Source organism: Leucoraja erinacea, chromosome 2 (assembly GCF_028641065.1).
Source record: "Leucoraja erinacea ecotype New England chromosome 2, Leri_hhj_1, whole genome shotgun sequence".
Classification (NCBI taxonomy): Eukaryota; Metazoa; Chordata; class Chondrichthyes; order Rajiformes; family Rajidae; genus Leucoraja; species Leucoraja erinaceus.
The window spans coordinates 28,634,056-28,644,323 of NC_073378.1; the positions used below are offsets into that span (position 1 = coordinate 28,634,056).

Genomic DNA, 10,268 nt, shown 5'->3' on the forward strand with positions numbered 1-10,268 from the left:
GACTGCCAATCACCCCCCCCCCCCCCCGGACACTTATTATTATTTATTCAAATCGTTTGCTATGTCGCTCTTCCAGGGCGATGCTAAATGCATTTCGTTGTCTCTGTACTGTACATTGACAATGACAATTAAAATTGAATCTGAATCTGAATCTGAATCTGAAGGAAACCTGAACGGAAACCTCTGGAGACTTTGCGCCCCACCCAAGGTTTCCGTGCGGTTCCCGGAGGTTGCAGGTGGTTGCCGGAGGTTGCAGGTAGTGGAAGCAGGTAGGGAGACTGACAAAAATCTCCGGGAACCGCACGGAAACCTTGGGTGGGGCACAGAGTCTCCAGAGGTTTCTGTTCAGGTTTCCTAAGTGGGACAGGGGCATTCAACTCAGCGGGTCAGGCAGCATCTGTGGAGAACGTCACTGACGGTGCTGCTTTCTGTCTACAGCACGGCTTTGCCATCCTGCGTCGCAGGGTGCTGCAGTTGGAGGAGCTGAGCCTGCGCGCCGAGTCTGCAGACACCGCCCACACTCTCAACGAGCTGGGAGTGCTGTACTACCTGCAGAACAACCTGGAGTGAGTACACCCTGGTTTAGTTTAGAGATGCAGCGCGGAAACAGGCCGCTTCAGCCCACCGAGTCCTCGCCCACCAGCGACCCCCCCCCCCCTGCCCCCTACACTAGCGCTATTCTACACGCACTTGGGGGACAATTTACAATTGTCATATGCTGAGAGAATGGAGCAGCTGGGCTTGTACACTCAAAGTTCTGCAGTTGTACAGAGCCCTAGTGAGACCTCACCTGGAGTATTGTGTGCAAATTTGGTCCCCCAATTTGAGGAAGGACATTCTTGCTATTGAGGGAGTGCAGCGTAGGTTTACAAGGTTAATTCCCGGGATGGTGGGAAAATAGGGCTCTTGAAAATAGCGGAGTCAGGGGATATGGGGAGAAGGCAGGAACGAGGTACTGATTGGGGATGATCAGCCATGATCACATTGAATGGCGGTGCTAGCTCGAAGGGCCGAATGGTCTACTCCTGCACCTATTGTCTATTGTATTGATCTGGATGTTGTTGCCCGCTGTGGCCGCAGGACCGCCGAGATGTTCCTGAGACGTTCGCTGGAGATGAGGGAGCGCACCGTCGGGCGTGAGCACCCGGACTGCGCGCAGTCCCTCAACAACCTGGCGGCCCTGCACAACGAGAGGGGGGAGCAGGAGAAGGCGGAGGAGCTGTACGAGCGGGCGCTGGAGATCCGCTGCCGAGCCCTGGCACCCGACCACCCCTCCGTGGCCTACACCGTCAAACACCTGGCCCTGCTCTACAAGAAGCGAGTGAGTGGAGCCGCCGCCCTCAGCGAACGCACTGTCCCGTCCCTGCCTCCAAAACGGCCCCACACACTCCGGTATTCAGCTCAGTACACGACACTTTGAACAAAATTTTGCAAAATACTTTTATTCAGAAAACAAAAACAGATAAATATTAACACGATGAAAGGCAGTTTACAAACAAGGGGTCAACGGATTCATGGGCGGAAAATCCAAGGGGGGGGGCGGGGGGGTCACGTACCATCCATGTTTTGAGAGGTGGAGAACAATCCCCACCCATGTTTTGTAATCCAGATTTTAAAAGTTGGTGAAAAAAAAATCTCTTAAAAATCTCCGCTTTCCACGAGACAGTGGGGGTGGGACTGATGATCGAGGGCGCCGATTGGGCGAGAGAGACGTCGTTCAGCAAGCAGTGGGGGGGGGGGGGGGGGGGGGGAGACATGATGATTCAGCGCGATGATTGGAGGAGTGAGTTGTCAGTCAGAGGCGGACGTAAAGGGGTGGGACGAGGATAGAGCGCGGTGATTGGGGGAGGGAGACGTCCTGGTGGAGCAAAGATCATAGAGTGGAGCTTGAATCGACCCGTTTGCAGGGCCTTTCATCGCCCGGCGCGGCTTAAAATCGACTTAAAACCGGCGCGGTCAAATTGCTGTGTTGAGGCGATCGAAAGGCAATGAAAGGCCCCGCAAACGGGCCGATTGTAGCCCCACGATTCGGGGCGGGCGAAGCTGCTGTGGCTGGAGTTCAGAATCTGTCTCCAACCAGGTCAGCTCCCGATGTTACCGTCCACGGGGCCCACGTCCGGAGCCTCGCTCGCATGCGTGTGTGTGCGACACCAACAAAGTGTGTGTCCCCCATGTTTTGATAACGATTTCCGCCCCTGATCAGATTAATATATCGGCAACTTTAGAGTTCACTGATGTAACCCTCCTCCCTGTTGCCACGGTGGCCGGGCCTGTGTTCCTCCTGCCGTAACTAATCCTTGTTTTTTTTTTTGCGCTGTTAGGGGAAGCTGGAGCAGGCGGCTGCTCTGTGCCAGTTGGCGGTGGAGATACGACAGAAGTCCTTTGGGCCAAAGCACCCGAGCGTAGCCACGGCCTTGGTCAACCTGGCTGTGCTGTACTGCCAGCTGGTACGTCCCAATCGCACGCCTCGATAAACAAACGCTCACCGTTCCCGGATAGTTATCCGCTACAAGGGGGAGGGGGGAGGTTGGACACACGAGGATTAGTTTCTCCGGAACATCGGAGGATGTGGAGAGACGCGATAGGAATGCGGCACGGAGACGCAGCGGTCCGAGTTGCTGCCTCACAGCGCCAGAGATGCGGAGTCCATCCTGACCACGGGTGCTGTCCGTACGGAGTTTGTACCTTCTCCCCGTGGGTTTTCCCCGGGTGCTCTGGTTTCCTCCCACACTCCAAAGACGTGCAGGTTTGTAGGTCAATTGGCTTCTGTAAAAATTGGAAAATTGTCCCTCGTGTGTGTGTGTGTGTGTAGGACAGTGTTAGTGTGCGAGGTGATCGCTGGTTGGCACGGACTCGCTGGGCCAAAGGGCCTGTGTCCGTGCTGCATCTCCGGAGAACATGGATAGGTGACGTTTCACAGAGTGCTGGAGTAACTCAGCGGGTCAGGCAGCATCTGTGGAGAACATGTATATGTGACATTGCACAGAGTGCTGGAGTAACTCAGCGGGTCAGGCAGCATCTGTGGAGAACATGGATAGGTGACGTTTCACGGAGTGCTGGAGTAACTCAGCGGGTCAGGCAGCATCTGTGGAGAACATGGATAGGTGACGGTTTGGGTCGGGACCCTTCATCATGTTTGAGTGTGGCGCGTACTGACAGAAGTTGGCAAAGTGTTTTTATTTCTGGTTTGCATGTATTGAGGAAATGGAAATTACTTTTCCAATAATAAAGTGGATGAGGCAGGGACAATCGCAGCGTTCACGAGACATTTGGACAGGTACATGGATAGGACGGCTTTACAGGGATATGGACCAAACGCGGGCAGGTGGGGCTGGTAGAGTAGATGGGGCATGTTGGTCGGTGTGGGCAAGTTGGGCCGAAGGGCCTGTTTCAACGCTGTGTGGCTCTACAGTAAAGATATTGCTGTCTTTAACCTTCTGCCAATAATTCTCACAGCTCCACCTTCTCTCTTCCGCAGAAGAAGCACACGAAAGCGCTGCCGCTCTATGAGCGTGCGCTGAAGATCTACGAGGACAGCCTGGGCCGCTGTCACCCGCGGGTGGGAGAGACACTGAAGAACCTCGCCCTGCTCAGGTAAGGAGTGCCAGTGTGATCCACACTCCCACAGTGATAGACAATAGGCAATAGGTGCAGGAGTAGGCCATTCAACCCTTTGAGCCAGCACCGCCATTCAATGTGATCATGGCTGATCATCCCCAATCAGTACCCCGTTCCTGCCTTCGCCCCATATCCCCTGACTCCGCTATCTTTAAGAGCCCTATCTAACTATCTCTTGAAAGTGTTCATAAAACTGGCCTCCACTGCCCCCTGAGGCAGAGAATTCCACAGCCTCACAACTCTCTGTGTGAAAAAGTGTTTCCTCGTCTCTGTTCTAAATGGCTTACCCATTATTCTTAAACTGTGGCCCCTGGTTCTGGACTCCCCCAACATCGGGAACATGTTTCCTGCCTCTAGCGTGTACAAACCCTTAATAATCTAAAATGTTTCAATAAGACCTGCCTCTCATCCTTCCAAACTCCAGAGTGTACAAGCCCAGCCGCTCCATTCTCTCAGCATATGACAGTCCCGCCATCCCGGGAATTAATCGGGAGTGTAGATCCACACTCAGTGATCTGCTCATAGAGTCACACAGTCCCTCGGCCCAACTCAATGCCAATCAAAAATAGACATCAAAATGCTGGAGTAACTCAGCGGGTCAGGCACCATCTCTGGAGAGAAGGATGGGCGACGTTTCAGGTCCAGACCCTCTTCAGACTTCAAAATCAGACAGAATTCGAAAGACATTTGTGTGGCGGTAGGAACTGCGGATGCTGGTTAGACACCAAAGATAGACACAAAATGCTGGAGTAACTCAGCAGGGCAGGCAGCACCTACGGAGAGAAGGGATGGGTGACGTTTCAGGTCGAGATCCTTCTTCAGACTTGTCGACCAACATGTCCCAGCTACACCTGGGAACATATCCTTCTAAACCTGTCCTGTCCATGTCCCTGTCTAAATGTCTCTTAAAATATTGCGTAGTACCTCCCTCAACTACCTCCTCTGGCAGCTCGTTCCATAACCCACCACCCTCTGTGTGAAAGAGTTACCCCTCGGGTTCCTATTAAATCTTCCCCCCCTCACCCTAAACCTATGCCCTCTGGTTCTTGATTCCCCTACTCTGGGCAAGAGACTCTGCCCATCTACCCGTTCAATTCCTCGTATCTGCCTCCACCACCACCCTTGGCAGCGCGTTCCAGGCACCCACCACCCTCTGCGTAAATATCAAATACTGGAGGGCGCAGCTTTAAGGTGAGAGGGGCCAAGTTTAAAGGAGATGTGCGGGGCAGGTTTTTTTTACACAGAGGGGGGTGGGTGCCTGGAACGCGCTGCCAGGGGTGGTGGTGGAGGCAGATACGATAGTGGTGTTGAAGAGGCTTTTGGATCGGCACATGGATATGCAGGAGATGGAGGGACATGGATCACATGCAGGCAGAGGGGAGTTGGTCTTGGCATTGTGTACAGCACGGACATTGTGGGCTGAAGGGCCTGTTCCCACTCTGACCTTTCTGTCCTGGGCCTCCTCCACTGTCAGAATCTGGATAAACAGGGTCTGATTAGGAACAGTCAACATGGATTTGTGCCTGGAAGGTCGTGTGTTGACTAATCTTCTTGAATTTTTGAAGAGGTTACTCGGGAAATTGATGAGGGTAAAACAGTGGATGTTGTATATATGGACTTCAGTAAGGCCTTTGACAAGGTTCCTCACGGAAGGTTGGTTAAGAAGGTTCAATTGTTGGGTATTAATGGTGGAGTAGCAAGATGGATTCAACAGTGGCTAAATGGGAGATGCCAGAGAGTAATGGTGGATGGTTGTTTGTCAGGTTGGAGGCCAGTGATGAGTGGGGTGCCACAGGGATCTGTGTTGGGTCCACTGTTGTTTGTCATGTACATCAATGATCTGGATGATGGTGTGGTAAAATGGATTAGTAAGTATGCAGATGATACTAAGATAGGTGGGGTTGTGGATAATGAAATAGATTTTCAAAGTCTACAGAGAGATTTATGCCAGTTGGAAGAGTGGGCTGAAAGATGGCAGGTGGAGTTTAATGCTGATAAGTGTGAGGTGCTACATCTTGGCAGGACATATCAAAATAGGACGTACATGGTAAATGGTAGGGAATTGAAGAATGCAGGTGAACAGAGGGATCTGGGAATAACTGTGCACAGTTCCCTGAAAGTGGAATCTCATGTAGATAGGGTGGTAAAGAAAGCTTTTGGTGTGCTGGCCTATATAAATCAGAGCATTGAGTATAGAAGTTAGGATGTAATGTTAAAATTGTACAAGGCATTGGTGAGGCCAATTCTGGAGTATGGTGTACAATTTTGGTCGCCTAATTATAGGAAGTACGTCAACAAAATAGAGAGAGTACAGAGGAGATTTACTAGAATGTTGCCTGGGTTTCAGCAACTAAGTTACAGAGAAAGGTTGAACAAGTTAGGGCTTTATTCTTTGGAGCGCAGAAGGTTAAGGGGGGGGACTTGATAGAGGTTTTTAAAATGATGAGAGGGATAGACAGAGTTGACGTGGATAAGCTTTTCCCACTGAGAGTAGGGAAGATTCAAACAAGGGGACATGACTTGAGAATTAAGGGACAGAAGTTAGGGGTAACATGAGGGGGAACTTCTTTACTCAGAGAGTGGTGGCTGTGTGGAATGAGCTTCCAGTGAAAGTGGTGGAGGCAGGTTCGTTTTTATAATTTAAAAATAAATTGGATAGTTATATGGATGGGAAAGGAATGGAGGGTTATGGTCTGAGTGCAGGTATATGGGACTAGGGGAGAATACGTGTTCGGCACGGACTAGAAGGGTCGAGATGGCCTGTTTCCGTGCTGTAATTGTTATATGGTTATAATGAGGCCACACGCAAACTGGAGTAACAGCACCTGATATTCTGCTTGGACCAGTCAATGAAGCACCACTGCCTGAGCTCACCTGTTGTGGCACTGATTGGTCGTGGTCTTCTTTTCCCTCCACTTCTTCACCCCCACATCCTCTCCTTTAAGTCTGACCCGAAACGTCACCTATCCATGTTCTCCACAGATGCTACCTGACCCGCTGAGCTACTCCAGCACTCTGTGTATCTCTAAACCAGGGGTCGGCAACCCACGGCCCCCGGGGCCGAATGCGGCCCTCAACCCAAAATCATCCGGCCCGCCGAGCGCTGAGCTCTGTCTGTACCGCATCCTGCGCAAAGCCGCCAGCACGGCCGCGCACCTCTGTGAACACGTTTAAGAAAGAACTGTGGATGCTGGAAAAATCGAAGGTGGACAGAAAATGCTGGAGAAACTCAGCGGGTGGAGACATGCGAGGGTTGCGTGAGGCTGCCTCACCCGCTGAGTTTCTCCAGCATTTTTGTCCCCCTTCTGTGAACACGTGATTTGATGCCTGCCATCCGGGGCGGGATGGGGGCGGGATCCGTGTGTACACGTGATAGACGTGCCCCCCCCCCCCCATCCGCTCACAGACGTGCGTCCCGGCCCCTATGCACAACAAGGTTGCCCGACCCCTGGTCTAAAGTATTCACGTCTTTGTTGATTGACTACAGCTACGAAGAGGCCAATTTTGAGAAGGCAGCAGAATTGTACAAAAGGGCGATGGACATCAAGGAGGCGGAGGTGTCGGGGACTGGCGGCAAAGCTCTCTCGCGCCACTCGTCCAGCGGGGATGCGCTGAGTTTGAAGAACACGGCGGCCGTCAATCCCAGTCTGGAGCTGGCCTTCAGGTGACTGCGACCCACACGCCCATGGCATCATCCCTCTGCTTGGAGGCTGCCGACCTGCTATAGACAATAGACAATAGGTGCAGGAGTAGGCCATTCGGCCCTTCGAGCCAGCACCGCCATTCAATGTGATCATGGCTGCTCATCCCCAATCAGTACCCCGTTCCTGCCTTCTCCCCATATCCCCAGACTCCGCTATCTTTAAGAGCCCTTTCTAGCTCTCTCTTGAAAGCATCCAGAGAACCGGCCTCCACAGCCCTCTGGGGCAGAGAAATCCACAGACTCACCACTCCTTGTGAGAAAAAGTGTTTCCTCATCTCCATTCTAAATGGCTTACTCTTTACTCTTAAACCTGGTTCTGGACTCCCCCAACATCGGGAACATGTTTCCTGCCCCTAGTGTCCAAACCCTGAATAATCTTATATGTTTCTGGAGCGACACAAAACACCGTCAACCCATCCCCCTCCGCGGATGCTGCCCAACACACATTGTTTCCCCACTTGGTATTTTCAAAGCTGCTATGAAGAGCGTCCGAGCCAGAACAGATCTCTTATTCCCCCACCCGCACATCAGTCCGAAGAAGGGTCTCGATGGCATTTTGTGTGTGGAGAGCCAGCAACAGCACTCGGGCCATGCAAGACCTGCACTGACACAGGTGCCTTTTCACAGTTGAAGCATCCAACAAAGCCTCTAAGGTGAAACATAGAAACATAGAAATTAGGTGCAGGAGTAGGCCATTCGGCCCTTCGAGCCTGCACCGCCATTCAATATGATCATGGCTGATCATCCAACTCAGTATCCCGTACCTGCCTTCTCTCCATACCCCCTGATCTCCTTAGCCACAAGGGCCACATCTAACTCCCTCTTAAATATAGCCAATGAACTGGCCTCAACTACCCTCTGTGGCAGAGAGTTCCAGAGATTCACCACTCTCTGTGTGAAAAAAGTTCTTCTCATCTCGGTTTTAAAGGATTTCCCCCTTATCCTTAAGCTGTGACCCCTTGTCCTGGACTTCCCTAACATCGGGAACAATCTTCCTGCATCTAGCCTGTCCAACCCCTTAAGAATTTTGTGAGTTTCTATAAGATCCCCTCTCAATCTCCTAAATTCTAGAGAGTATAAACCCAGTCTATCCAGTCTTTCTCATAAGACAGTCCTGACATCCCAGGAATCAGTCTGGTGAACCGTCTCTGCACTCCCTCTATGGCAATAATGCCCTTCCTCAGATTTGGAGACCAAAACTGTACGCAATACTCCAGGTGTGGTCTCACCAAGACCCTGTACAACTGCAGTAGAACCTCCCTGCTCCTATACTCAAATCCTTTTGCAATGAAAGCTAACATACCATTCGCTTTCTTCACTGCCTGCTGCACCTGCATGCCTACCTTCAATGACTGGTGTACCATGACACCCAGGTCTCGCTGCATCTCCCCCTTTCCCAATCGGCCACCATTTAGATAATAGTCTGCTTTCCGTTTTTGCCACCAAAATGGATAACCTCGCATTTATCCACATTATTCTGCATCTGCCAAACATTTGCCCACTCACCCAGCCTATCCAAGTCACCTTGCAGTCTCCTAGCATCCTCCTCACAGCTAACACTGCCCCCCAGCTTAGTGTCATCCGCAAACTTGGAGATATTGCCTTCAATTCCCTCATCCAGATCATTAATATATATTGTAAATAGCTGGGGTCCCAGCAATGAGCCTTGCGGTACCCCACTAGTCACTGCCTGCCATTGTGAAAAGGACCCGTTTACTCCGTGAAGGGTGCAAAGATTTAATAGGAACCTGATGGATAACTTTTTCGACACAGAGAGTGGTGGGTGTATGGAACAAGCTGCCAGAGGAGACACTCGAGGCAGGGACTCTCGCAATGTTTAAGAAACATTTAAGACAGGTACGTGTTTACGAAAGAACTGCAGATGCTGGAAAAATCGAAGGTAGACAAAAAAATGCTGAAGAAACTCAGTGGATGAGGCAGCATCTACGGACCCGAAACGTCACCTATTCCTTCGCTCCATCGATGCTGCCTCATTCGCTGAGTTTCTCCAGCATTTTTGTCCACCGCTGATTTTTCCAGCATCTGCAGTTCCTTTCTTAAACGGAACGGATTTAATTGAAAGGTTCCAGTGAAGATTTCCGGTAATTTTTGTACTGTTCAGCATTTAGTTTTTCCACTATATATACACAATAAACTAAACTGTCAAGAAATGTTTTAGGGGTGGGGGTGGGGATGAACACCGATCAAACACTAATGTACCTGGCAGGGGTCGGGACAGAAATGGTCCCTCAGTTGGATGAGCTGGTTTGGAATGAGTAGCTTACACTTGCAAATGAGCAGTTCCTTGCTGCATCAGACTTCTACTTCAATTCAATTTAATTGCCCTTTATTGTCATTCAAACATGCAAGTTTTGAACAAAATGTCGTTCCTGCAGTCATAACAGCAAAAAAAATAAACCAACACCCACAATGAACACAACTCCACATCAACATCCATCACAGTGAATGTCCAAACACCACCTCACTGTGATGGAAGGAGGTGTTAGGAGATTCCCTGTCCTTTTGTTCTTCTCCCGCGGTCAGGCAGCCAAACTACAACGTCGAGGCGACCAGGGCTCCCGATGTTAAAGCCCCCGCCGGGCGATGGTAAGTCCCGCGGCCATTTAAGCCGCGCCGGTCGATTTAAGGGCCCGGCCGATTCAAACCCCTCGATTCGGGGCGGGGCGAAGTTTGCCGTTTGCAGGAGCTCCCCGAAAATCGGTCTCCCACCAGGGACCCGCGAGCTCCCGACTCCACCGTCACACAGGGCCCGCGGTCGGGTCGCAGTTGTAGCCGCAGCCTCAGAGCCACCACAGCTCCAATGTCGGCCAGCTCCACGATGGTGAGTCCGCAGGCTCTACGACTGGAATCCTCAGGTCGATTCCGGTTGGAGGACGCCAGCTCCACAATGTTAGGCCCCAACGACAACGGAGACACGACAAGGGAC

General features: G+C 51.4%; 1 protein-coding gene across 1 annotated transcript in view; it reads left to right on the forward strand.

Annotated features, from left to right (window-relative positions):
- Nucleotides 1-9,728, forward strand: part of LOC129708241 (nephrocystin-3-like) — an 83,306-nt gene extending 73,578 nt beyond the window's left edge. Inside the window, exons 24-28 of the mRNA XM_055653878.1 lie at nucleotides 439-566; nucleotides 1,081-1,321; nucleotides 2,322-2,447; nucleotides 3,479-3,594; nucleotides 7,106-9,728. Coding sequence (XP_055509853.1) covers nucleotides 439-566; nucleotides 1,081-1,321; nucleotides 2,322-2,447; nucleotides 3,479-3,594; nucleotides 7,106-7,286 — 792 coding nt within the window. The 3' untranslated portion in view covers nucleotides 7,287-9,728. The remainder of the gene's footprint in view (nucleotides 1-438; nucleotides 567-1,080; nucleotides 1,322-2,321; nucleotides 2,448-3,478; nucleotides 3,595-7,105) is intronic.
- The last annotated feature ends 540 nt before the right edge of the window (nucleotides 9,729-10,268 follow it).